This window comes from Microtus ochrogaster, chromosome 10 (genome assembly GCF_000317375.1).
Source record: "Microtus ochrogaster isolate Prairie Vole_2 chromosome 10, MicOch1.0, whole genome shotgun sequence".
Taxonomy (NCBI): Eukaryota; Metazoa; Chordata; class Mammalia; order Rodentia; family Cricetidae; genus Microtus; species Microtus ochrogaster.
This window is the reverse complement of record NC_022016.1, coordinates 64,250,847-64,277,786: the sequence shown is the minus strand read 5'-3', so window position 1 is coordinate 64,277,786 and position 26,940 is coordinate 64,250,847. Positions and strand designations below refer to the sequence as shown.

The window sequence follows — 26,940 nt, the reverse complement described above, 5'->3', positions numbered from 1 at the left end:
GTGGTGGATGTGGTGGGTATGGTGGATGTGGTGGATGTGGTGGATATGGTGGACATGGTAGATGTGGTGGACATGGTGAGTGTGGTGGACGTGGTGGATGTGGTGGACGTGGTGGATGTGGTGGATGTGGTGGATGTGGTGGATATGGTAGACGTGGTGGACATGGTGAGTGTGGTGGATGTGGTGGATGAGGTGGACGTGGTGGACCTGGTGGGTGTGGTGGACATGGTGGACGTGGTGGATGTGGTGGATGTGGTGGATGTGGTAGATATGGTGGACATGGTAGATGTGGTGGATATGGTGAGTGTGGTGGACGTGGTGGATGTGGTGGATGTGGTGGATGTGGTGGATGAGGTGGACGTGGTGGACCTGGTGGGTGTGGTAGACATGGTGGACATGGTAGATGTGGTGGACGTGGTGGATGTGGTGGATGTGGTGGATATGGTAGACATGGTGGACATGGTGAGTGTGGTGGATGTGGTGGATGAGGTGGACGTGGTGGACCTGGTGGGTGTGGTGGACATGGTGGACGTGGTGGATGTGGTGAGAAGTGATTTTTTTCCTCATATTTGAAAATCAACCAACAATATTTTCTGATGTGTTGCACATGAAGTGTGGGAGAAAGAGAATGTTTGAAAGACTTTGGGGCTCTCTTGTCATTTTAGTCCCCTCCAAGGATGAAATCCCCACTAACTGAGTTGAGAACGATGGTGAGAAGAACAGTACTGCAGAGGGCACTAGAAGTTTGGCTTAGGAAATGACAGATAACATTTTTCATTGCACACCCCAGGAGACATATTAAGAAATCAACTGTATCAATGGATCTAGATGGAACTACATTTCAGACTGATCAGCCTCAAATGCCTGCATTGTGCTAGCAGGTGAGTGTGGATTCAAATTCAGACCCCAACTGAACCTTGTATAACAACATCTGGCCTCTAACACAGATGCTACCTTCATTTTAGGCTGAATTCTGCCCATGGTTTTGTGGAATGTGATTTTAACCAAAATCAAAAATAATCTGCTTTGTACTTTCTGTGCAGAATTTCAGCTACTGTAATCCTGATCCAGAGTTTGAAGGTTTTATATAAAAGAAACCCTTCATTTCCCAATCTGAAATGTGTGCTTTCTGTCCTCTAACACTGCCTAGGTAGGTCAGGCTTCCCACACAATGGCATCTAAAGTGGACATGCATTGTATTTGGGACCTTTGCTAAACTCTCTATGAAAATGGATGATGCAGGAGATAAACTTCACACAGTAAGAACATAGGACTTGGAGTTTGCTTCCTGGCTTTGCCACATATCAGGCTTCAACTCTAATTCTTTGTAAAGGAAAATAGCGGCTCTGACCTCAGTGGGTTGTGGTGACAATCAGAGAACATCACGTGAAGCATTTATTTTTACAGTAATCCTTGATAAATGGCCATTTCCCCTTTCAGGACCTAGAAAAGATGGAAACAGGAGTGGTGGCATTCTGTAGCAGGCATTTAAGAGCCAGCAAAGGGAACAGAAAGAAGAAAAAGTTTGGTCAAGAATATCCTCTGTCGTTAGGCTGCCAACCTCAGATTAAGGACTGAGTCCATGTTACCTGCACCCACCCTTCACGTCTTCTGTGAAAAGGCAGAGCTGCCAGGGTCTCCTCACTACTGCTTAAGGACAGTGTCCAAACACACAGTGATTCCATTCCCAAGTCCGTGCCTTTCATCTTTTTGAGAAATATTAGAAGACAGAACTCTTCTCCGACTTTCAAAATTAGAGTCCCAGTGGTTTTCATTGCGTGTTAATTTGTTCTGCGCACTTGCACTCCTGCAGGAAGGCTTGGGGAGGTAGGACAAGGGACAGAGCTTCAAAAGGAACAGAAGTCAGGGAAGTTTGTTATGTTTTGTTTCATTTGTAAATTTTATTAAAAAGCAAATTGACAAGTATACAGATCAGAAATACAATGTTACTCTTGACAGAGGGCCACACTTGAGGGCATTCAAGGAAGGTCATAAAGTGTTTTTTCTTATCTGAGCATTAGAAAGTACTGTTTCTCTTGGATTTCCTTCAGGGTAGTTTTCACAATTCAATTTTCTTTCCTTTTTTTTTTAAAAAAAAAAATAAAAATACCGTAACTCCTTTTCTCTACATATACAATTTAGTCTAGTTGAAAATTGTAATTTTCTTTTGAGAATATCTAAGCTGATGTCCACACTTACTTTTGAATAAACAAGTGCATCATAAAAAAAATATATGGCATGTGGGTTTTCTACAGAGTCAGAGAGAAAGAAGGGAGAGGGTTAAACTGGGTGCTAGTGATTTTGCCTTTTTCTTACTTTTCTAGGTCTTCTTCTTCTTCTTCTTCTTCTTCTTCTTCTTCTTCTTCTTCTTCTTTCTTGTTTGTTTTACATTGCCTCTTATAGTACCTACTTGTCTTGAAATAATGGCATTAGGGAACAACAGGCATGTCTAGCCTTCTCATTTTGGCTGGTTTATGTTGTGTGTGTGTGTGTGTGTGTGTGTGTGTGTGTGTGTGTGTGGCAGGGGCGTGTTTTCAAAATAAGGCTTCTGTTCTATATAGCATCTCACAGGAACCTTGATATTTATCAGGGATAGTTAGCTGGATAACCCAAAAAGTCCTTAGTGGAATTTCTACTAGGTACTTAGAGTTAGGCAATGCCAATTTTGATAGACTACTCTCTGGGCATGGAGAGGTGTGTATTTTATCTTCAACTCCCTATCTATGGATTTCACATAGCATTCTATCATGGAGATTGCAAAGGAGTTAGTCATATGTCCTCTTCTCTTTTCAGAAGGAAGGCCATGCACAGTAGAGGCTGGAAGAATCACAGCTCTGTAACTGAATTTATCCTCCTGGGCTTCTCCAGAAACCCCAGGACTAATTGGATCCTTTTCTTCCTCTTCCTCTTCCTCTACTTATTTACAGTCCTGGGCAATGGGCTCATTGTTACCCTGATTAGGATAGACACACGTCTCCACACACCCATGTACTTCTTCCTCAGCATCCTCTCCCTGCTGGACCTCAGCTACGCTACCACAACAGTTCCCCAGATGTTGGCTCATCTAGTAAGCAAGAACAAGACCATCTCTTACACTGGGTGTGTGATCCAGATGTACATTTTCTTGACATTAGGCATCACTGAGACCTGGATTTTTGCAGCTATGGCCTATGACAGATATGTTGCTATATGTTATCCACTCCATTATGGAGTCAAGATGAGCCAGACCCTATGCATAACCCTGGTGGCCAGCTCTGCCCTCTGTGGTCTCATCTGTGCTCTTGTCTACACAGTCTTTGCAATGAATCTTCCCTACTGTGGCCCCAATGAGATCAACCACTTCTTTTGTGAAATTCCTGCTGTATTGAAGTTGGCCTGTGCGGACACATCTCTCAATGACCAAGTGGATTTCATCCTGGGTTTCATCTTGCTTCTTATCCCATTATCCCTCATCCTGGCCTCATATGTCCGTATCTTCATAGCCATTCTAAGGATACGTTCCACCCAAGGGCGGAGGAAGGCCTTCTCCACCTGTGTTTCACACATCACTGTGGTCACCATGTTCTGCATTCCATGCATGGTCATGTACATGCGACCTGGCTCGGAAGCCTCCCCAGACGATGACAAGAAGTTGGCCTTGTTCTATAATGTCATTTCTGCCTTTCTTAACCCCATTATTTACAGCCTCCGGAACAAGGATGTGAAGAAGGCTTTTCTCAAGTTAATTGGAAGGGGCGAGAACGCTCAGTAGACAGTGGAGAGAGGCTGTCTGCAGTGCCTCTGGGCTCTTTTGTCTCACTGAGGTTCTTGGAGTGAATGAGAGAGGAGTCCCAGGATGAGGGAGACACAAGAAGAAAAAGATTTTCACATCCATTTGCTAATGGATTCACTAGAAAAAGACTCAAAGAATTGTGCCCAAGATTAGTCATATCATTGACCTTTTACGACTTTGAAAAAGTCAGATTGGTTTGGAACAGTCACCTCATTTCTCTGAAATTTAATTTCCAGCTGTCAAATGTGTTTGGTAATACACATTGTGTCCAAATGATAGTAACCAACATTACATTTGTGCAACAGTCACTCAGTGCTTTATGCTTTCTTTTAGGGGTGGTTTTCATTTCCATTTTTCTTTTCTCCTCCTATGCCTCTTCCTCCTCCTCTTTTCCTTGAGCTGGGGTCTCACTACGTTGCCTGGGCTGGTTTTGAACTCAAAAGCTTAAGTAATTGGACTCCTGGATATTTGGACCAACAAGATGTGTTCCTCCCTGACTTACTGATGGATATTTATTGTTTTACTTCAGATTTTAACTCTAGAGGTGTATGATATCTCCTTAACACAAATAAAGACACTAAAATACAAAGCACTAAATTTTCTAAATGTCATCAAGATGGAAAGCAACACACCTGATGTTTGAACCCAGGGACTAGTTCCAAGGCCCAGGTTCTTACGTATTCCAAGACATAACTCTGAAACGTCCAAGAGAGAATCTGAGGCTTGGTTGATACAATGAATGGCTACAACTGAGGAAAGATGAAAAGATTTAAGAATATTGCTCTAGCTGGGCAGGGTGGGCCACGCCGTTAATCCCAGCACTCCGGAAGGAAGCAGAGGCAGGTGAATCTCACAGAGATCCGCCTGCCTCTGCCTCCCAAGTGCTGGGATTAAAGGCGTGCGCCACCACCGCCCGGCTTCAATCTCTGTGTATGTTTGAGGTCAGTTTAGTCTACACAGAGAGTTCTAGGACAGCCAGAGTTAGATGGTGAGGCCTTGTCTCAGGGGGAGAAAAAGGGTCTTATTCTCAGGTAATAACTGCAGGACCAGAACCTCGGAGTCTGGAGCTATGATGAGATATCAGCCTTTCCTCGCCAAAGTTCTGCACCTTGAGCTGCTAAATTGTGCATTGCAATAGCAACATTTCTATCGATAGCTGGAGAGATGACTCGGTGGTTTAGAGCACTTGCTGCTCTTGCAAGGGACCCATGTTCAATTCCCGGGACTCACATGGTGAGTCACAACCATCTGTAACTCCACTTTCAGGGGATTTGGTGCCCTCTTCTGGCCTCTGAAGGCACTAAGTATGCATGTGGTGCACAAACATGAAAGAAAGCAAAACATTCTTACATATGAAATAAAATATATAAATCTTTCCTGTATTAATTTTTCTATTATTCTAGTTTAAAACAAATCATTAAAGTGCTTAGCAAAAAGTAACACAAGCAAATCTTTTAAATTAAACATTCTTCATATAGACACAAGATTAAATTTAAAAATATCCCAGCTGCTTTTAACTGTTTTGAAAGAAGTTTTGTTTTTTCCTGTGTGCTTTTTATTTTGATTTTTTCTTATTGATTTTTTTTTGTTTTGATTTTTCTTGAGCGAGAAATAACATAAATTTGGATAGGTAGGAAGTTGGATGAGTTAAAAATAGGATCAAAATACATTGTATAATTTTTAAAAAATAAAAATAGGAAAAACTAAAAATGTTCTGCCTGCAGACCAAGAATGCCTGAAAAGTTACAAAAGACCAATAAATTCTAAACGTGTGCTTTGTTCATTAACAGTTTTCTCCAGAAGAGAAAGCAACTGTGGCTTACAGTGCTGCTAATATTCCCCAAGCATTAAAGAACCGGGCTCTCAGGGTGACGTGGGACTTTCAGGGGGAAATCTCCAGGGCAGGTTTACTGCCTCAGAAACTCAGCCTTGAAGGAGGAAAGCCCTGGAGAAGAGGAGCCTTGATTTCCTACAGATAAAAATAGAGTTGCATGGAGTGCGTGCTCATTGTGTTTCTTGGGGACTTATTAAGAAAAATGCTTTGGGGTCATCAGAGGGGGCTTGCGAGGGGTATCTGTGGAGACAAAGGGGGATTTCTTCTTAGGATTCTCAAAGCACTGAAAACCCACAGCAGGCCCACTCAATTGTCCCACCTCTCAAGAGGTCCCCTGTATTTGGGCCATTGACTTCTCGGGCGTCTGTATAAGTGGGGGGGATACCCGCATCCCCCATTTTCCTAATATCTTTTCACCTATTTATAAAATTGCCTTGTGAGTTTCTCCTGGAAGTTTCCTGTTTATTTTCAGATCTTGAAAGTTTAAGAACTCATAATACCATTCAACTCTGGCCTCAGAAGCATAAAGAACATCAACCTGTAAAATGGAGAGTAGGTATCCCAGAGACCTAGGGTAGAACTAAACAATACTGTCCAAAAAAGAAGTCAATGAAATGATCCCTAATGTTATTCTGCTATACTCATAGATATATAGACAGTGCCTCGTCCAGTCGTCATCAGAGAGACTTTCTCTGGCAGCAGATGGGAGTGTATGTAGAGACCCACAACCAGGCATTATGGGGAGAGTGAGTCTAAATGGGGATCCTCTCGTCAGAGCCCGGGGAACCCTGCAGAATAGGGGGAGGAAAGATTGTTGGAGTCGGCGGGCGGGGATGGAGGACACCAGGAGAACATGGCCCACAACATCCACTAAGCAGGGCTCACATGGATTCACAGAGACTGAAGGGGCAAGTACGGGGCCTTGCATGGATCTGCACCAAATACTTTGTGTATATGCTATGGTTGTTAGCGTGGTGTTTCTGTGGGACTCCTAACAGTGAAAGCAGGTGTACCTCTGACTCTTTTGCCTGCTCTTGGAACTCTTTTCCTCCTATTGGGCTGTCTTGGACAATCTGATATGAGGGTTTTGTCTTGTCTTATTGTATCTTGTTTTGTTCTGTTTGCTTGTTGTCTCCTGGAGGCCTGCTCTTTTCTAAAGAAGAAAGAGTAAGGAAGTGAATCTGGAGGGAGAGGAGAGCTGGACAGGGGAGAAGTGGAGGGAGGGGAAACTGTGTTTGAGATGTATTGTAAGAGTACATCTATCTTCAATAAAAAATTTTAGAAAAGAAAGATCAGAAGAAATCTTAGAGTATAGCCTGCATCTTGGCTTTGAATCCCTCGAACAGGAAGAGCTGCTAAGATGTATCAAATACGATTGCATCAAGTGGCTGGGCTCTCTTTTCTCCAGTTCATGGTAGAACAAAAACAAAGCAATAACAACAAAGCAGTTGCTTCTTAAAAAAAATCATAACCCACTCAAAATTGAGACGAGGGCACGTGAAGGTCATTAGTCAGCCCTAAATCACCGCACTTGCGATCTATCCACAGATAACACTGGCTTCTACCCTTATCAAAGAAACTTCCCTTTGTAGCAGTTGGAGGCCATTACAGAAAACCACAACTGGTCAAAGTGCATCAAACTGATTGTGGGTTGTCCAGCCCCAGTCAATACACCTACAGCACAAACTCCACACGTAAGGCTCAGCAGAACACCATGGAAGAGGGGGAGGAAAGATTGCCAGAACCAGAGACTAGGAAATTGCTGTGTGATTGTGTCTCAGAATTGACAGGGAAGCTTTGCCTATGATACCTCAATGAAATGGCTCCCTGTCTTATTTTTTTTTTTTAATATAGGATCTCTCATTGAACTTGTAGCTCACCCATTGGCTAGGCTGACTGGCCAAAGATCTGTTTGTCTTTGCCCCCAGCCGCCAAGCATTATGGTTACCGATGTAATACCCAGATTTTACATTGATTCCTGGAATCCAAACTCAGGTCCTCTTGCTTGTTCAGCAGACACTTCAATAAGTGAGCCATCTCCCCAGCCCCTATTTTCGTGGCTTGTGTGTCTTCTGAACCATGGGATACTCCAGGGCCCAACACAGCCTTTCTAAGGCCCGAGCATACCTTTCATCACCTTTTCCTGGCACCGAAGGTCGCCATTCTCAAGACCCTTGACTTTCCCAATCCATTGTCCTTTGGAACCCATGGCATCTTCATAGTCTATCTTGAAATCCAGTGGGGACAAATTTATGAGCATTGGATGGAATAAACCACTTGCAACATCACATCCAGCCTAAATTATATGCATAGTTTACCACATCTACTTCATACGTGCTCATATTTGACCCTGTAACTGTCCTATACTTCCTTTGGTGTTGTGGACACTGAGGTGCAGAGGGTTGGTGTATGTCAACTATTATCGTTTTGTTAAGTGGTATAATCAGGATTTGATTTCATGTCTTCCTGGAATTTTGCTCTCATCTAGAGTATTTATCTATTGCCTCATCTTGGGCCAGGCTTTGTGAAGGATCCCTTTGTTGCTTAAGTCATATTCCTTTCCCCCCAGAAAACCAAAGTATTTCAGGGCTACAAAAATTCAGGACACAACATAGCCCAGTGCCTAGGAAACTATGACAGAGAGAATGAGACACTGGGGAGGCCGAGCGCAAGTGCTCCGGTGCTTGACCCACACAGCTCCTGAGAAACGTGGTCATTGTTTTTATGATCATGGAAAGCTTCCCCAGTGTGTATGTCCAGCCTTCATCCTTACAAGTCTTCCATGTTCAAATGTATATGCAGGTGCGTGTGCACATATGTATGGAGGCCAGATTGTAACCTTGGTTTGTCACCCAGGTGCTGTCTGTTTTATTTGGAGACGCAGTCTCATTGTCCTGGATCTCACCGATAAGGCTAGGCTAGCTGGTGAGCAAACCCTAAAGATCCCACAGTCTCTGCTTCCTTGTCTGTGGGATTACAAGTACACATCACCATGTCTGACTTTTCCGTGGATGGGTTCTGGGCATTAAACTGGGCTCCTCATGTTGGTGCAGCAAGTTATTTACCTGCTGAGCCACCTCCATAGGCCCTGCCCTTGCGATTCTTAGCCCATGCATTTACTCCACTTGATCTTCACACTGGACGGCAAAGGAGGAAAAGGAAAGGACTTAGCAACAGGGATCTTGGGCTTGGGAGGATCAAGAACGTTGGCTGTGAGGCTTTCTGTGTCAAGGGATACTGTGAAATGTGTGCTCCAGGCCTGGGAGGGCTGATGTGGGACCCAGAGGACCTGAAGGCACAGAAGTCTCATTAAGAAGCTACAGCTTCCTCTTCCCCAAGGACTAGGATCAGAATGTTAAAGGAAAACCTAGCCCTCTCCTGGCTCAGCCTTCACACAGAGCCCCGGTCAGGTAAGGAAGGGGGAGGCAGAGATAGCTGCCTGAGACTCACAGTCTTCAGTCCTATTTGATGCACCCCACCTGTCCCCATAGCCCGCACCCCATCCCTCACCCCCACCCCCACCCCCACCCCATCTGTTTGCACCACAACTGTCTGCTTCCAATTCCTTTCTCACACCAAGAATTTCCATCCTGGTTTCTGTTCTTCCCACTGATCTCTGTCCTGCTCTGGTTACTGATGTCTCTGTGTGGCTCTCTCTCTCTCTCTCTCTCTCTCTCTCTCTCTTTCTTTGCATTTCTTTAGTTGTTTTGTTATTGGGTTGCAACAGAGGAAAGCGGAAGGAGGAGGAGGCTGCGTCTTGGAGACGAAGCTGTGGTCTCCCCCTCAGCATTCCAGGGCTTGGATTCTTAGATTGAGATATAGGACAAGGGACCTGGTAGTGAAGGGAAAGATGGAGGTGAAAAGTTGCGGTGATGGCTTTAAATAGCGTATTTGAGGCTGTTGTCTGGGACGTGATCTGTAAGTTTTTTCCCTTTTAAATAAATAAGCATTCTATTAATCATAATTCCAAACTAGTGTGGGATTGTTGTGACTTACACCTTCGCCTTCATAGGTGGTCATAATTAGGCTGACTCCTTTACCTATCCCTGGTTCTTCTATTGATCTTTCTGTATCACCCTTCTTATTTTCTGTATCATATTCTGATCAGTTTTTGTTTTTTTTTTTTTAAAAAACATAGACTGGCATTGAGATGCCTAGGAGCTTCAGCAGTAGCTCAGGCACCAGGTTTAGGGGACACTGGAGGACAAGAGAAGAGACAAATGTGGCCAAGTCTTCTCTTCTCCCTTCTGGAGTGTGCTCGAGACTCTCCCACCCCACCATGGGCAGAACTGGCCGCAGGGCATTTTTGCAGGTGGCTGTTTAGTTTTCATTGAATCTTTAATGGAGTCCAGAATCCCAGGACAGCTGAGCACACCTTACAGCGCTCCCAGTGGCATCATTTTACACTAAATCTTCCTTCTTGATGTGACTCTCAACTTCATCTCTTGGAACCTCCAAGGGTAAGACTCATCTGGGACCACATGAAAAGGTACATCTGTGTCTCCACATGACTTGTAGACTTACAGAGTTCTTTGGTTCTGGAATGCTCTTAACCTTTCAGTTCTATAGGAGAAAGTCCCTCTTTGTTTCACCTCTTTCCCATACATCATGGCCTCCAGATCCTTCTTCACAGTCTGTTTTGACTGTTCAGCCCCCTTTAGGTACAGCCCAGGAATGAGAATGCTGTTCAGCATATGATCTGGCTACTGCAGACACAGACTATGGTATCAGATCTGCTCTATCCATATCCTTTCTCAATGATGGAGCCTCATGCTGTCCTTTTGGATTCTCTCTGACTGACCTGGTGCTTCCCAGTAACCTGCTGTCTCACCTGGGGCTCACTCTGTAGCTCAGGCTGCCCTTGAACTCCCTGTGTAACCCAGGCAGCCCTGGAACTCAGCATCTTGTCTCAGGCTTTTGAGTGCTGGAATCACAGGTGTGTGCCACCACGAATGACCAAGGTTGGATGTTTCAGTCAAGTGTTGCAAGGAGATTTTACACGTGTTCTGTAGCATTTTTGGTGGTTGGCATCAGTTAGTTGTTTTATCTAGTCAAGGCAAGGAATCTGGTTTTCAATCCCTGGGGCAGATCTTCCTCACTGTGTACACAGGCGGCCATGAAGAATGAACCCTTGAGACAGGGCTGTGAGAATGTGGACCTGAGCTTTCCGACAGTCACAGTCTCATGCATCTGTGTCCACCCCATCCTCACCTCTGTCCCTTCATCTCCGTCCTGCTGGACCTGCTACTCAGAAAGTTTGTTATTCCTCACAGTGCTCGCTACATTGCTTCTCTCTCCTTTTGTTATCTCCTCTTTTGGTGTATACATGCTCAACCTCTTTTTCCACTTTAGCTACCTGCCCCCAAGTCTTGTTTCTGACTTCTCATCTCACTCATTTATAATCTAGTCCCCTCTCAGACCCCAGTGCGGTTGACCTCTGTCTCAGAGGAGGCTGCTACTGTTCTGTCTTAGGTGAAAGTCAACTTTATAGAGTCCAACAGGGAGACTATCAGGGGATAAGAACAGGAAGAGGCAGAGTTTTAGATGAGTTACTGTTGAGTAACTCATCTAAAAGAAAGTGCCAAAAGCTTCCAGAGGACCGACAAACACAGTTACAAGTAAAATTTACTAGTAACTTCCCTTGTTTATGAAGTCGTACATCCTCCCCATTTCTCCAGCTCTCTCAGATGTTTGCATTACCAAAAGAGAGGGCTCTGGAGGGGAGACAGGCCTTCAGACAGGAGGGGGAGGGTTCGTCCTCATCCCCAATCTGTAGGCTTCACCAGAGAGATGAGAAGCAGTGCAGTATGGAAGGGTAGGTTCCAGGAGATGGAAAAGATGGTGGCATTTGGGGGGGGGGGGGATAAAGGAAAGGAGATGACATGTCGGGGGGCTCTGACTGAGCTAAATATTCCAAATTCAGATCTCAGTCTCCGAACTGACCTCAACCCCAAGGAGAATTAAGGTCTTAGAATGGATGAAGCACCTAAACATGCACTCTCAGCCTGACCATTTTGTTCATTTCTTCCTGCAGTGGGAGAAGAATGCAAAGTTTCTCCTTGGAGAACCACAGCTCCGTCGCAGAGTTCATCCTTCTGGGCTTCTCCAGGGACTTCCAAGTTAATATAATCCTCTTCAATGTCTTCTTTTTCCTCTACCTCTCGACACTTGTGGGCAATGGGCTCATTGTCACCTTGATCTACCTGGACTCCCACCTCCACACACCCATGTATTTCTTCCTCAGCGTCCTTTCCATGCTGGATATGAGCTATGTCACCACCACAGTGCCGCAGATGCTGGTGCATCTTGTCTGCCAGAAGAAAACTATCTCCTATTCAGGGTGTGTGGCTCAGATGTACATCTTTCTGGTGTTGGGCATCACCGAGGGCTGGTTATTCTCCGTCATGGCCTATGACAGATATGTAGCCATTTGCCACCCACTCCGGTACAAAGTTATCATGAGGCCTTGGCTATGCGGAGCAATGGTGATCTTTTGTGGACTATGGGGCATCAGCTGTTCTCTTGTCTACACTGTCTTCACTATGAGACTGCCCTACTGTGGCCCCAATGAGATCAACCACTTCTTCTGTGAAGTCCCCGCTGTTCTGAAGCTTGCCTGTGCAGACACATCCCTCAATGACCGAGTAGACTTTATCCTGGGTTTCATCCTTCTCCTGGTACCTCTTTCTTTCATCCTGGCCTCTTATGTCTGCATCTTTGCCACCATTCTGAGAATTCGCTCAGCCCAAGGTCGACTGAAGGCCTTTTCCACCTGCGCCTCCCACATCACGGTGGTCACCATGTTCTATGGGCCGGCCATGATCATGTATATGAGGCCCGGCTCTTGGTATGACCCAGAGCGGGACAAGAAACTGGCTCTGTTCTACAATGTCATCTCTGCCTTCCTCAACCCTATAATCTACAGCCTGAGAAACAAAGATGTGAAGAGGGCTTTTCTCAAAGTGACAGGCTGGGGGCGAACCACTGAGTGAGGCCACTAGAACACAGAAGGCCGCAACTGGTTCCCAAAGAACAGTCTGTGGCTCTGACATCCAATTGCCCCTCATCACACAGGGATGGGCAAGAATCTTTCACTGAGGGTTAAGGAAGATGATGTGTAAAGGTGGGTTACTGTATAATTTGCTGATATTCCAGAAGGTGGGCTGTTCTCAAACATCAGGGAATCCACCTGGAGACAGAGTGCCAAGTGTTTGCTTCATTTCTGTTCCCAGGGCCAGCAGAGGCTCTGACACATGTGAAGAATCATTAACATCTGCTGTCGTGTGACAGTACCTGATAATGGGGCATATTAAATCAACTCAGGGTGCTAAGACAAAGTAAATGAATCCATAACTTTATGCCATTTTATTCAGGAGCAAGAAAAGTCTTCAGAAGGAGGAAAAGTAACCTCACTTCTCCTTTCATGGTGGTAAAATGTCCAAACAGGAACAGCTAAAGGAAGGAAAGGTTCTAGAGTACCATCCATCATGGTGGGTAACTGATGGCAGCAGGAGCCAAGGCAGCTGCTCACATTGTAGGAAGCAGAGGAAAAAGAATTCTTGTTCTCAGCCTGCTATCTTCTTTTCATTCAGTACAAAACCTCTACAGGATGGTGCTACCTATGGTTAAGGTGGGTCTTCCTACCTCAGTTAAGCCAGTCTAGATAACCCCTCAAGGCATGCCCAGAGGTTTTCTCCTAGGTAATTCCAGATCCCATCAAGCTGATAATATTAAACATCACATTAGGAAGAGGATATAGGGGAGCTGGAGAGATGGCTCAGTGGTTTTCCAGAGGACCCAGGTTCAATTCCCAGCATACACATGGCAGCTCACAACTGTCTATAACTCCAATTTTAGGGAACCCAATATCCATAACAAAATACAAAATAAAATAAAAATAAATTAATTAAGAAAGGAATGGATATTGGAATTGGTCATTATCAACGCATCACTGTCCAGGGCCTCAGGATGTGTGATACACCGACTCCCTCAGCAGACACTCCAGGTTCACAGTTGATGTTTCACTTGGATTATATCATCAGGATTACAAGCTTGTATTCTGTAGACTGACACCTTGTCTGTAGAATTGGGATGATGGTAATAATTATAGCAAACAGCCACCTTCTGGGACTGTTGTGAGGTTCAAATAGGTAAGGGTCTCTGAATGATGCTTGGCATAGCGAATCTCTTTAAAAGCACCACTGTTCTATTCTGCTCCATATCTGTTCCTACCATCCCAATTGTCAAGCAACATCTGAGACTCTCTCAGCCCAGGGAGAGCAGTCACTCTGCTCTTAAGAAAGGAAAAGACAACGACAAGCTTAGCATTTGTTTGTGTTCCAGTCTGCTGTGTTTTGTTAGAAACTCATCAACACAAGTCAATAAAACCCTGAAGAAAACCTGACAGTCCCTCAGGTTGTTGCCTGAAGATACCCTAATAATAACCAACTAGCATTGCTAAGGGCTTTCGTCATTAATGTCCCACTTTTAATAAACCTTTGCTCAAATCTGGATTGAGTAGCAGTGGTGTTTTTAAAGTATTTGATTTTAGAAGTTGCCATGGCAGCAGGAATGGTGGTCATGTGTATAATCCCAACTCTGAGGAAGCTGGGGTGAGAAGATTGCTGGATATGTTTTAGCAGTATAAAACCCCAATTTGTGGCCCAATAGAGTCCCTGGCACCTTAAAGGAGGCATAGAGCAGTTTGCTCTAGAGAGTCTTTGGAAACCCTGCTGGACTACCAGAGACTTCTCACTCAGGGAAGCAGGCTGAATTTGAAGATGGTTTTCAGATGACTTTACCATCATTTTTTTTTTTTTGATATTTCAAAACAGGATTTCTCAGTGTAGCCCTGGCTGTCCTAGAACTCACTCTGTAGATCAGGCTAGCCTCGAACTCACAAAGATTCACCTGTCTCTGCCTCCTGATTAGTGGGATTAAACATATGTGCTACTCCCAAATTGCAAGGACAGAGAAAAGTAGTAGAAATATTAGAGTTGATTTGTTGCCCAGATGAGGGTGATGCCCTGCAAGACGTGGAGAGCTAAGGGATCTAATGAGTTCAGAGGACTGAGATACTCAGAGTAAGGATGGGGCAGAACCAGGGGGTTTCTGGAAGAGAGTGGGAGAGAGGAAATTCAGATCTCAGAGAGAGAGAAATGTCCTGTTTACAAAGGTGCCCATGTAAGAGTGCTTTGATAAAGAGATAATAAATAAAGGGGAACGTATTTTACTGGACCCAGGTCAAGATGCTCACCTCCTGTTTCAAAACAAAGCAAAGCAAAACACTAGTGCCCAAGAGATGAGCACAAAGAATTAAAAAAACCAAGGCTTCTTTGTTTTATTCTGTGACTAAAGGATGGAGAAGGGCTCCTGAGATGTAGCTCCGTGGCACAGCACGTGTCCAGCATTCATGAGGCCCTCAGTGTAATCCACAGGACTAAAAAGAGATGAGTGGGCAGTTTGTTCACAAATGAGCTTGTCCACTCTGAGTTACAGAGACACAGGAATGCTGAGTGAGGGAGGTGGGAACGGCTTTTGCCAGGGACTAGCTAGAGAGCTTCTAGGAGCTTGAGTTTCACCTTTATAACTTCTTTCCTGCTCTGGGCTTTGAGTACATGGCAGCAAGTAAGATTTCTTAGCCTTAAATTGATGGAACTAGAAAAAGATCATTCTGAGTGAGGTAATCCAGACCCAGAAAGACAAACATGGTATGTACTCAATCATAAGTGGATATTAGGAGTAAAGTATAGGATAACCAACCTGCAATCCAAAGCCCCGGAGAGGCTCAGAGGTCTACAGTGAAATTGGTTAAGGAGAAGCACTTGTGTGAATCCACTTTGAAACAAAAACAGCTGAAGTCTGGTGTCTGTAGGGTGTAACAAATGCATAGGTCACACCCACCCAAGAAAAATCAACCTTTCCTGCTGCTGATCTGTTGATTTTTTTCCATCTGGGCTCCCAGCCATTAGAGAGTGCCATCTATATGCAGAGAAGATCTTGCCCCTTGGTTGATTGACCCACATACCCAATATCTGTGGAAGCATCCCAAAGGCACACTGAGAAATATGCTTACAAATTTTCTCAGTGTCTCTCAACCCAGTGACATTGACAGGCAAGATCAGCCATCACCTCTGAGGTCAGCTGGCAACCTGTGCAGCATCTACTGATCATCTCTTCCTCTTCCTCGCTCACTGACAGCTACCTTCTTACCAAGTCCCCACATGGGAGAGAACCGAGAGACAGAGAATGCAGAACACCAGAGTCCAAGCAGGCTTTGGAGTCAGAGTATTAATTTTATTGATTAATAAAGTGAAATCCAAGTGAAGTAATTTGGCCAAAGTCATTCATATACTAACCATAACAACAAAGTTGAGATGAGAACCCAGGATCATTAATATCAAGTTTTGTGTCTTTGAGAATACAATGTGCAGTTCACCATATTTTCTCACAAACCACATTGATTTCATGCACAAAGTCACATATCTAAGTTTCACAGGTTAGGTATACTATTGGCTTATTTTAGTGTTGGTAACACATACTGTTTATATACACTACCTTGTTAATATTGCTTGACACTCAACAGTTTCCATCACCATGTCACTTATATGAAACACGGTCAATGTTCCTCATTGCTTTCTGTATGATACTGTTTCTGTGGCACAATGACAGTTTACATTATCTCTGGTCCTTACTGTCCGTGTTGCTTCTAAGTAGGAAGAAAATATCATTGAGCGGTTTGCACCTAGGGTTGACCACACAACTTGTGGTAATCAAAAGGATGGGTGTAAACAATATTTCACTTTTGAGAAGCTGTGAGTCATCAGGAGTTTTGTGCATGCTCCCTTCTTCTGTTATAGAAAAGTGTAGTCCTCATAACAGCTAATGCTTCAGGGTGGGTGCTAGAGAACCTACACTTCTGACCTACAGCTAACAAACAACGTGAGCAACAAAAATCCTTTGCAGTTATAATATGTAGGCAAAAGTTTGTGTCCTACAAGCTACTCATAAGTAACCACATAGAGGCTTAATAGTAATTATAAATGCTCAGTCCATAGCTCAGGCTCGTTACTAACTTACATTTTAAATTAACCCATATTTCTTATCTATGCTCTGCCACATGGGCTCGGTAACTTTTCTCAATATGGCATGCCCATCTGCTTCTGTCTGTCTCTTCTGGTGACTCCAGACTCCACCCTTCCTCCCCCAGCATTCTTCTAGTCTGGCTCACCTAGCCAGTCTCTTCCTGCCTAGCTATTGGCCAGTCAGCTTCATTATTAAACCAATTACAGTGACATATATTCACACAATGTAATCGAACATTCCACAGCTATAATCCACAGAGATTATTGAGGTTTTTGGTGCTGTACCTTAGTGTAGTCTGTTAACCAAAACAGACACTTTGGTTTCAAGGTGGATTATGTATGTACTAAGTACTATGATGGTTCAAATGAAAGGCCAGTTACGTAAATAAAAACACTGTCTCATTCTTAAACATTGAATACTCTACCTCCAGCTTCTCCTAGATTCTGTTTCACAAGTTCATCCTACCATTTGCCATCACCTTGAGAAATGCCCTCTTGATGTCTTTGTTCCTCAGACTGTAGACCATGGGGTTAAGCAAGGCAGTGAAGGTATTATAAAAGAGTGAGATCTGCTTGTCTTTCTCAGGGGAGTAGCTAGAGTTGGGTCTCATGTAGATGTAAGAGGCTGGACCATAGAAGAATGTGACCACAGTCAGGTGGGAGGCACAGGTAGAGAAAGCCTTGAAACGGGCTTGGGTGGACTTGATCTTCATAATTGCCATGACAATATAAATATAGGAGGCCACTATTAGAGAAATTGGGGTAACAACAACAAAAACACTCAGTACCAGGTCTACCATCTCGATAAGGTGGGTATCCATGCAAGCCAGGCTACGCACTGAAGGGCCTTCACAGAAATAGTGGTTGACCTTGTTGGGCCCACAATATGGCAGACTCATGGTGAAGAATGTATGTAACAAAGCAGAGAGGAAACCACAGACTAAAGACCCAGATGCCAGTCGTATGCACAGTCCCCAGTTGAGGATGACAGTATAGCGTAGTGGGTAGCAAATGGCCACATATCTGTCATAAGCCATGACAACAAAAAAGGTGCACTCAGTTATACCCAGGGCACTAAACACATACATCTGCATCCAGCAGCCAGCAAAGGAGATGGTCTTAGAGTGAGCAAGAAGATTCACCAACATCTGGGGCATAGTGGTGGTGACATAGCCCATATCCAACGTGGCGAGTATACAGAGGAAGAAGTACATGGGAGTGTGCAGATGTGTGTCCAGGCAGATCAGCAGGATGATGAGCCCATTGCCCAGGACTGAGTTCAGGTAGATGAGAAGGAACACAATGAAGAGGATGTTATTGGTCATGGGGTCACTGGAGAAGCCAAGCAGGATAAACTCTGAAACCCAGCTTTGGTTCTGCTCTGGAATCATCCACATGGTAGGGCCTGTAAGAGAATTATATTTGTCTATGTGTCACCTGTCACATGCCAGTTACACAGACAGAAAGGGGAGAAACCTTCTGGAAAGATGGCTCAAAGGTTAGGAGCACTGACTGCTGTTGAAGCGGATCAGACAGCTCAGAGTTGTGTGACTCCAGTTCTAAGGGATCTGATTCCACCCTCTGGCCTTCACAGGCAAGACATACATGTGGTACACAAACATGTATGTCACAAGTACCCATACACATAAAATAACAAACAATAGTTTTTAATTGAAAAAAGAAAGGCCAGGGTGTGGGTTCTGAGCACTGTTCAGTTTCTGTGCATTCTTCTCAAGTTATTGAACCTCCCAATTCCTCAATCTCTTCATCAGCCAAATGAGGCCGATGACACTCTTGCCTCTGGATTATAATGAATATCTAAATTGTCTCATATAACTCTTGGAAATGCCATGTAACACATGACATGCCATATGCAGCCTCACACTCTCATTCCAGCTCTAGAAATGCAGAGACATAGGATCCCCACAGTAAGAAGGCTAGCTGCACTAGATGAAATGATGGGCACTGGGTTCAACTGAGAGACCCTGCCTCAACGAACAAGGTGAGTGAAATTGAGGAAGAACCCCAAATTAGTCTCCTACCACACAGACAGACAGACAGACAGACAGACAGACACACTCACACACACAGACACACAGACATACACACTCACACTCACACACACAGACACACAGACATACACACTCACACTCTCACACACACAGACACACACTCACACTCTCACACACATTCCACAGATACATGCAGAAAAGGAGTAAAGAAATCGATGAAGATGACAGAGCAAACATTAGTCAGACACAGACCCTCACACAGGTGTGCAGTGCACTGGAGACACTGTCGTCTTCCCAGGGAACGCTGATGGATCGTATGGATCTGTGAGAAGATAAGTTATTTCTTCCCTTTTTACTCTTACCTCCCTCTGCATACAAACAATCAGTTCCAAGTGTGCTGTGGGTTTTTTACTTTCATTTTTTTGAGACAGGGTTTCTCTGTGTAACAACTCTGGTTGTCCTGGAACTCATTTTGTAGACCAAGCTGGCCTCAAACTCAAGATATCCTCCTGACTCCGCTTCCTGAGTGCAGAACAAGTGTGCAGCAACACCCTCTGGCTGCAACCAATATTTTTCTCTCCCCCCTCTTTTTTGGTAATTTCTTTTCTTTTCTTTTTTTAAATAAACTTAAACTGTCTTTTTTCATTTTACATAGCAATCTCAATTCCCACTCCCTCCCCTTCTTACATTCCCTCCACCTACCTGCCACTCACCCCTCCTCCCCCAATGTACTCCTCAGAGAAGGTAAGGAACACTGCTTTGGAAAAGGTCCAAGGTCCTCCTTGCTTTACCTAGGCTGAGCAAGGTCTCCATCCAAAGGGAGTAGATTTCAAAAAGCCAGTAGAAGCAGTAGAAATAAATCCTGGTGCCACTGCCAGTGGCCCCACAGTCTGTCCCGGCCATACAACTCTCACTCACATTTAGAGGGCCTAGTTTGGACCTACGCTGGTTTCTTCCTTGTCCGGCTGGAGTTGGTGAGCTCCCATCAGCTCAGGTAAACTGTTTTAGTAAGTGTTCCCATTATGGTCTTGACCTCTTTGCTCATATTCTCACCCCTCTTACTCTTCAACTGGACTTTGGGAGCTTGGCCCAGTGGGACTAGCAAGAAACCTGGCTCTAGAGAAATTCCCAGAAATGCACAAGGATAACCCCAGATAAGGCCCTAAGCAATAGAGAAGAGGGTGACCAAACTGGCCTTGCCCTGTGGTCAGATTGGTGAATATCTAAAATGTTACCATAGAACCTTCATCCATCAACTGATGGAATCAGAGGCAGAGACCAGCAGCAGAGCACTGCAACCAGATTTTTAACATCAAGTCTCATAAATTTATTTATCCTCTTATAGTAAGCAAAGGTAAGACGTCTTCAAGGCAAGCCTTTCCTCTTATGCTACCACCTCCTGCCCCTAACCCAGGCTGAATACATTCTGCATTTTTGTTCACTAGTGATTACAATCTATGGAATCCTAGAGGGATCTGATACCAGTTTTGATGCCAAACAACATGGACAAAACTTGCTTTTTCTGTTAACTGAGTCCCCATACAACTAAGAAAGAATTATCTCTGTTAAGAGTATGGCTGTATGCGTGATTTCCTAATGTTTGTAATAACAAAACAAGTAACATTTATTCGGTAGTTTGTATGTTCCAGCCATTGTTCCCCTAAATTTAGCTCAACATCACAACTCTCTCAAGGAAGTATTTTTACCTGTGTGTTATAGGTGAACACCTACAGCCTGGAGAGAGCAGCTTGTTCCAGATTACAAGGCATGAGGAAAGTGTGTCTTTAGATGGCTTGTTGTTAGAGCCTGGCTCTCGGTCACCTTCTCTGCTTCTAGCACACAGGCTCTGAAGTGGAAGAGGAGGAAGGCAAAGTCTTCACACTGTCCATCTTGAACTTTTTGAGAATCAGAACAGGACAGAGTACTCCTAAGACAGAGCTGGATGACTGGCAATAGACCTGCTCTCCTGAGGCAATTCCTCCGCCCCCGCCCCCCGTCTGAATGTGGGAGGCCCTGGGATATACTGAATGTAGGAGGATCCAAGAAAAGAAGATTTTAGGTGCAGTTTCTATGGCATGGAGACACTGCTTAGTGACCCACAGCATGTTATGGTTTCCCAGCCCAGTGATCTCTGACTTTGTGTACAGGGTCCCACCGGGCTAGCTGTGAGCCCAGCATCACAAACAAGGACATAAGGATTGAGTTCAAAGCAAGAAAAAGCTACACATGGCAGCCCCAACCTAGGAAGTCAGCATCTGGAAGGTTGAGGATGAGGAGTCCAAGGAAATACTCAACTATATAGTGAGTTTGAGCCCAAATGAGGCTAGAGCAAACTCACACCCTCTCCCCTCTCCAAAACGAAATCATGATTGCTCTGCCCACAAAGTGCATCGAGCTCTGACCCTGTGAGTGGAAAGACTCCTTCAAAGACACTGACCACCACTGCTCTCTCTCAGGGACATGACTCTCTGCTTCACTTGGGATCTTTGATCTCAGGATTCCATATTCTTTGTGTGTCCAACATGATTATAAACAGAAAAACAGACTATAAATATTTATTACATTGATTAATGAAGAAATAAAAAAGGAAAGCAAAGATAGAAGGTTGAGAAGAAAGGAAAGAGGAGCAGGAAATGAGGGAAGAGGTCAGTAGGGGCAGGGGACCTGGAGATGGAGGGCTGGACTAATTATTATCTCTGGACCCACTTGCCTGAACTCCATCCACAAGCCAAATACCAGGGACCTTCTCACCACTTGTAAATCCAGGGACTGTGTCACTGAGTGTTTCTTACTCCTATGAGAAAGCCCCATAAAGCAGATGAGTCCAGAGAGCTGGGATTCTAGGTAGCTCAATCTCCAGAGAAACTCCAAGGTGCTGTTTGAGGGAAGGAATCTCTTGCTTCTTTTATGCAAGTAGACCAGCCCTGACACCTGAAGATGGTGACTATAAAATCCTGCTTAACAAAGGCAAGGTCAGACATCTTCACCTCTTCCCAGTGGGACCAGATGCTGAGGTTTTATGACACTGCCTCCTCTCTGAACCTCCCCAGAGGAGCTAGGAAAGGACCATTTCTGTTCCCACTAGGGATGCTAAGATAATTCCTGGATACTGTCAACAAGAGAACTACAGGGAAATCCTTGGGGGTCAGAGCAGGCAGAGACAACCCACAATAGGAGGAATGGCGACCTGCTCCGTTTTCTAGACTTATTGGGGAATAATAGCAGATCAAAAGGAGGAGGTGAGACACGAACCTGATAGACAGGTCCAAGGGTTTAAGTTCTCATTCTGACTCCTCTATTACTGCCCAAACCCTGAGCCCTGACCCTCAGTGAGAGCACATTAGAGTCACACTCCTCCTCCTTCCTGACTACTTTGGGGCAATCAAAGTCCTTCATTCTCTGCTGTGTAAAATCTGAGCAAGCTATCTGCTGTGGAATAGTCTTTTTGTACTCTATGAAGATGTGTCATTCAAATTAGTTTAATAAAAAGCTGAATGGCTAAGAACTAGGCAGGATTTTTGGGGCAGAGAGGATGCTGGGAAGAAGAAGGGCAGAGATGTTGAGAGACAGAGAACAAGCAAGACATGCAAGAGGAGAGGTAACAGCCATGAGCTATGTGACAGCACACAGATTAAAAGATACAGGCTAAGTTATCAGAGCTTGTTAGAAGCAACCTAAGTTATTGGCCAAGGTTTCATAATTAATAATGTGTTCATGTCATGATTAGGGAGTTGGCTGAAAAGACAGAAAAAACTTGCAACAGTTACACATCCACTCTGGTGCTAATGAAGAGCCAACAGCAAGGGGACCTGAAGGGTGGTTATGAGCAGAAGTGGATTTCCTGCTCTTTCAGAACACCCAGTTTGGTTCCTGGCACCTAACATGGCAGCTCACAACCATCTTTGTCTCCAGCTCTAGAGGATCTGGTGTCCTCTTTTGACCTCCCCAGGGACAAGGAAAAAATGTGCTGTATGCATGCATGTATGTATGTATGTGTGTATATATGCCTATATGTATATATATACATATATATACACATGAAAAATGCTGATACACATAAACACACTAGTCAACCATAATATAGTAACATGGGAGTCAGCAATGACATCCCTATGACAGTGGAGTGAGAGAACTCTCCAAGGGGCTCGTGACTGTTAGATGTAAACAAGAACTTGTGTCCAAATGCATCCAACTCTGGAGCTTGTTCTCTTGAACTTGCTGTCATTCTGCCTTCATTATATCTTCTGTAGAATTCCAATAGTCACTTCTTCCTTTCTAGGCTGGCTAGAGGAATAAAATGTGATGATGTCAGCACCCTACAACGAGTACTGGTCAGTGTTATATTCCCAGCCCTGCCTTCTGTCTGTGTCTTGGTTTATTAAGGATTCAGGAGGAGAAAACTGGATGAGAATGTCTTCCTGCTGAGAGTGGATTGACTGATAAGGGGTCAGAATCCCTGTGAGCTGCTCCTTAAATGCAGCCAATAGTTAAAGTTAATTATGAAATGACAAGTAAGTTGTACTGGAAACAAACACAGAGTGCCTAGGAATGTGGCTCAGCTGTATAGCACCTGCGTAAATAGAATGCTTGAGGCTAGAGTTTGAATCATAGAATTAAAATAAGTAAAGGCAACAAAATCTCTGAACTCTGCACATCCTGATGAGTAATTCCATTTTCCTGTGCTCTGTGCTCTAGCAGGTGTTTAGTGTGATGCATTTGCTGGTTGAAACACTGTATAATGACATGTAATCTCAACTGCTGTTCAGTGGCATGTATTGCAACCCTGACATTGGCAACCTTAGTAATTGGCAATCAGCACTAATCAGAAGCACGTTGGCCCCATGCAGTGCTGCTGCTAAGCCTTGATCCACAGCTCTGACCCCAGCTCCCCTCACTCCTGTTGTTGTCCCTCATCAGCTCTGAGAGGCAGTCGAGCCCAACAGAGATTCTTCCAGGTTCAGAGTGAAGCAGACAAAACCCGTTAAATGTTACATATAGAAACAGCCACTCTGGTTCTGGTGAGTTTAGTCTTGAATATTTTATTACAGATTATTGGTTGAACCTCAAAAGAGAGAGGCCAATGTGACTGCACATGCACGTGCATGTGTGTGTGCATGCGCGCGCACACACACACACACACACACACACATCATTTAAGTTAGACATGAAGGTCAGCAGTATGTAAGAAAAGCAGTCACATTGTAGAGACATGTAAGTAGAGGCCGCTCATTCATTTCCTGCCCCCCCCCAGACCTGAATAATCACACAGAAACTTGATTCATTTCAATACTATTTGGCCAATGTCTCAGGTGTATTCCTAGCAATCTCTTACATCTTAAAGTAGCCCATTTCTATTATTTTGTATTTTACCATGAGGCTCATTTTTGTTACCTCTTGCTTCTTATATCTCTTTTTGGATTTTTTTGACTGGCTTTACTCTATTAAGCCATTGACCAAAACAGCTTTATTTATTAACTAATAAAAAAAACACATATACAGAAGGACATCCCATATCTGGAGAGTTCTTAGAAAAAGTGAAAAAGACCAAAACTCCACAGAAGGTATATACGGGATCTGCCAAAGAAAAAGACAGAGGAGATTTAAAAATATGATGATGGAAGAGGGTCATCTGTCTATGTGTTACTTTCATTGGTTAATAAAGAAACTGCGTTGGCCCTTTGATAGGACAGAAAATTAGGTAGGTGGAGTAAACAGAACAGGATGCTGGGAAGAAGGCAATGAAGCAGATGCCTCAGACAGATGCCATAGCTCTCCTCTCCAAGATGGACACAGGTTAAGATCCTTCCTGGTAAGCCACCACCTTGTGGTGCTACACAGATTACTAAATATGGGTTAAAGCAAGATGTAAGAATTAGTCAATAAGAAGCTGAAACTAATGGGCCAAGCAGTGTTTAAATGAATACAGTTTGTGTGTTGTTATTTCGGGTGTAAAGCTAGCTGTGCGGGAGCCGGGCGGGATGAAAAGCAGGCCTGTTTGCCTCAACACTACAATATGGAGGTGGGAAGGAATTACACATTTCCGAGTGAGGACACAAAAGGCAGGCAGACATATCCAAGCCTCATGGCTGCCACAGGGACTGTACACTTTGGGGGTTTTTTAAGGATTGCAGCCCCAAGAGATTGTCAAACATCATTCTACCTGCCCATTGCACTGATAAATAAACAGTGACACAGAAGACACGAGTGAGTTGACAAAGATCACCCAACTTGGGAATGGTAGAACCAACTCCAGGCACTGGACACTTGCCTCTTGGGTGAGGCTGAATCTGCCATGCCTATGAAATGCTTAATGTGAGATTTCAAGCTAATGGCTCTACCTCTGCTCTAACCAAAATGCTTCTGCTGCTCAGAGCTGGGCCTACTCCACAATGGTCATGGGATGACTCCAAAATGTCAGCATAAATGTAAAAATCAAACTCTAGAGATTTCATTGTGCACTAGAAGGACCCAAATGTCTAAAGGAGAAGATAGTGAGCTTGGAGAAAGGAGAAGCCAGCAGATCCACAGTTCTCACAAGCAGGGACTCCTTAATTGGTCCCCAGATAACAATGCCTCATTAACGGACCATGTGAGAATTGGCTTTCAAAAGTTTTCTGTTTTTTTTATCTGGAGAAGGAGTGAAGATGGCCATGAATAGCAGTGAGATGATGGCCTGGGAAAGGGGCACACAGGTGTTTGCAGAGAATGCCATCCCATCCACTTAATTCTTCACACCCTTTCCTCTTGAGGACACCTTTGATGGGGATCCACATGAGACAGAAACATCTTACCATTCTTACCTATCTCTGAGAAGGCTACCCACAGATCTGTCCATACTCATTCTATCCGATTTTACTATTATATTCCGTGGATGTTAATGACCATGTAACTAAGCCATGGCCATAATGTGCTCATCAACATAGACTCTTTCCTGGAAGACATTCCTCTTTCTAAACTAAATGTCATGGACATGCTCTGTTTCCTAGAAGGGTTTCTTCTCATCCTGAAACAGGACACAGTACTCTCATGGCCACTGTCATGTGGGTCACACATGTCACACAGAATGTGTATAAAGTCAGCATGAGTTTGTTCCTTTTCCTTATTTCTCCCTAGGCATCTGCCCTTGAAGAACACAGGCTCAAGCTTTGGAAGGGATGCATCTGGAGTAGACTACTTGGACCACTTCCTTATTAACCTACTTGTGCCTTCATGAACTGATAGAGATATCTCTGTGTACACTGACATTTGCTGATGTTAGATTTATGACTCAGTACATTGGTACCCAGTTCATTTTAGACATCAATGAGAAAAAAATAGTGATAAAGGATACAAAAGCATTTCATTCTTTAATATATATATTATTATATATATAGTATATATATACATATATACAGTATATATCTATGTACATATAACACACACACACACACATGTTAGCACCACCTGTTCAAAGACCAGGTATCCTGGGAGTTGTAGTTCTTGGAAAATATCAAAGTCACATGGGAAAATATGGTGCCTGTATTGTTTCTTTCTCAAAAGCCACTACAACAGGTATCCTGTGGTAATTACTGGGAATTCCAGAGATTGGTCCTGACCAAAGTCCATCTTGGTCAGTGTTTAATTAAAGGTTACTTCAAATTTGTTTCAAAATTGTACAACTGATTTTTTTCTTGTGGATCTCAGGATTAACATTTGGAGACCCCAGTGAGAAAATAAAGACCATTGCACCCCAAATTCTGGAGCTAGGCTCTTCACTCTGGCTCTGGCAACCCTCCCTTGTCTTGAACAGCCTTGATGAAAAAAGGAGATAGCAAGAGTGGTTTTTGTTTGTTTGTTTGTTTGTGTTTTTTTTGGAGGACTCCTTTTTGGTATGTCATGGGTGCTTTTTTAAAGCTAGCTTCCTATGCCACTTTCTTATGCCTGGTTGTTGGATTCTGGTTGTGGGGTACTCTATCTGGGAACATGGAGGACCTGTTGAGATCTGTGCTTCCCCAGTCAGGGCAAAGGGATATGTCCCATGACCCACTGGTAAGTTCTGGTTAATTGAGAATTCAACCAGAACTACCAGATTCTCTGTTCTGATCTTGGAGCCCTGAGCAACCCCTGGTGACATGGGAGGCCAATATGTCTGATGAAGAATGGAATGTCTGGGGCTTGTGGGCAGCTTTGAAAAACCCAAAGTCCCTGCATGGAAGCCAGGAGCTGCTTTACCTCAGCAGCACTGTGCCTGTGGGAATT

General features: G+C 44.1%; 3 protein-coding genes across 4 annotated transcripts; 2 read left to right on the top strand and 1 right to left on the bottom strand.

Moving 5' to 3' along the window:
• Positions 1-2,803: 2,803 nt before the first annotated feature.
• LOC102000520 (olfactory receptor 2B6-like) lies at positions 2,804-3,751 on the top strand. Its single transcript, XM_005353354.2, has one exon. The coding sequence runs from the start codon at positions 2,804-2,806 to the stop codon at positions 3,749-3,751; it is 948 nt and encodes a 315-aa protein (XP_005353411.1).
• Positions 3,752-11,435: 7,684 nt separating this feature from the next.
• On the top strand, positions 11,436-12,598 carry LOC102000252 (olfactory receptor 2G3-like). Of its 2 annotated transcripts, XM_026782301.1 has the most exons (2): positions 11,436-11,447; positions 11,672-12,598. In XM_026782301.1, the coding sequence occupies exons 1-2, from the start codon at positions 11,436-11,438 to the stop codon at positions 12,596-12,598; spliced, it is 939 nt and encodes a 312-aa protein (XP_026638102.1). The 2 variants fall into 2 exon arrangements, with proteins under 2 accessions (XP_026638102.1, XP_005353410.1); XM_005353353.1 differs by lacking the exon at positions 11,436-11,447 and having other exon boundaries at positions 11,651-12,598.
• A 4,541-nt stretch (positions 12,599-17,139) lies between these two features.
• LOC101983342 (olfactory receptor 2A12-like) lies at positions 17,140-18,102 on the bottom strand. The gene has a single exon (XM_005353433.2). It carries the CDS (start codon positions 18,085-18,087, stop codon positions 17,140-17,142), a length of 948 nt encoding a protein of 315 aa, XP_005353490.1. The 5' UTR covers positions 18,088-18,102.
• Between the last annotated feature and the right edge of the window lie 8,838 nt (positions 18,103-26,940).

Excerpts from the sequence above, each read along its gene's own strand:
- LOC102000520 (XM_005353354.2), top strand. The coding sequence starts at position 2,804 with ATGCACAGTAGAGGCTGGAAGAATCACAGCTCTGTAACTGAATTTATC.
- LOC102000252 (XM_005353353.1), top strand. The coding sequence starts at position 11,651 with ATGCAAAGTTTCTCCTTGGAGAACCACAGCTCCGTCGCAGAGTTCATC.
- LOC101983342 (XM_005353433.2), bottom strand. The coding sequence starts at position 18,087 with ATGTGGATGATTCCAGAGCAGAACCAAAGCTGGGTTTCAGAGTTTATC.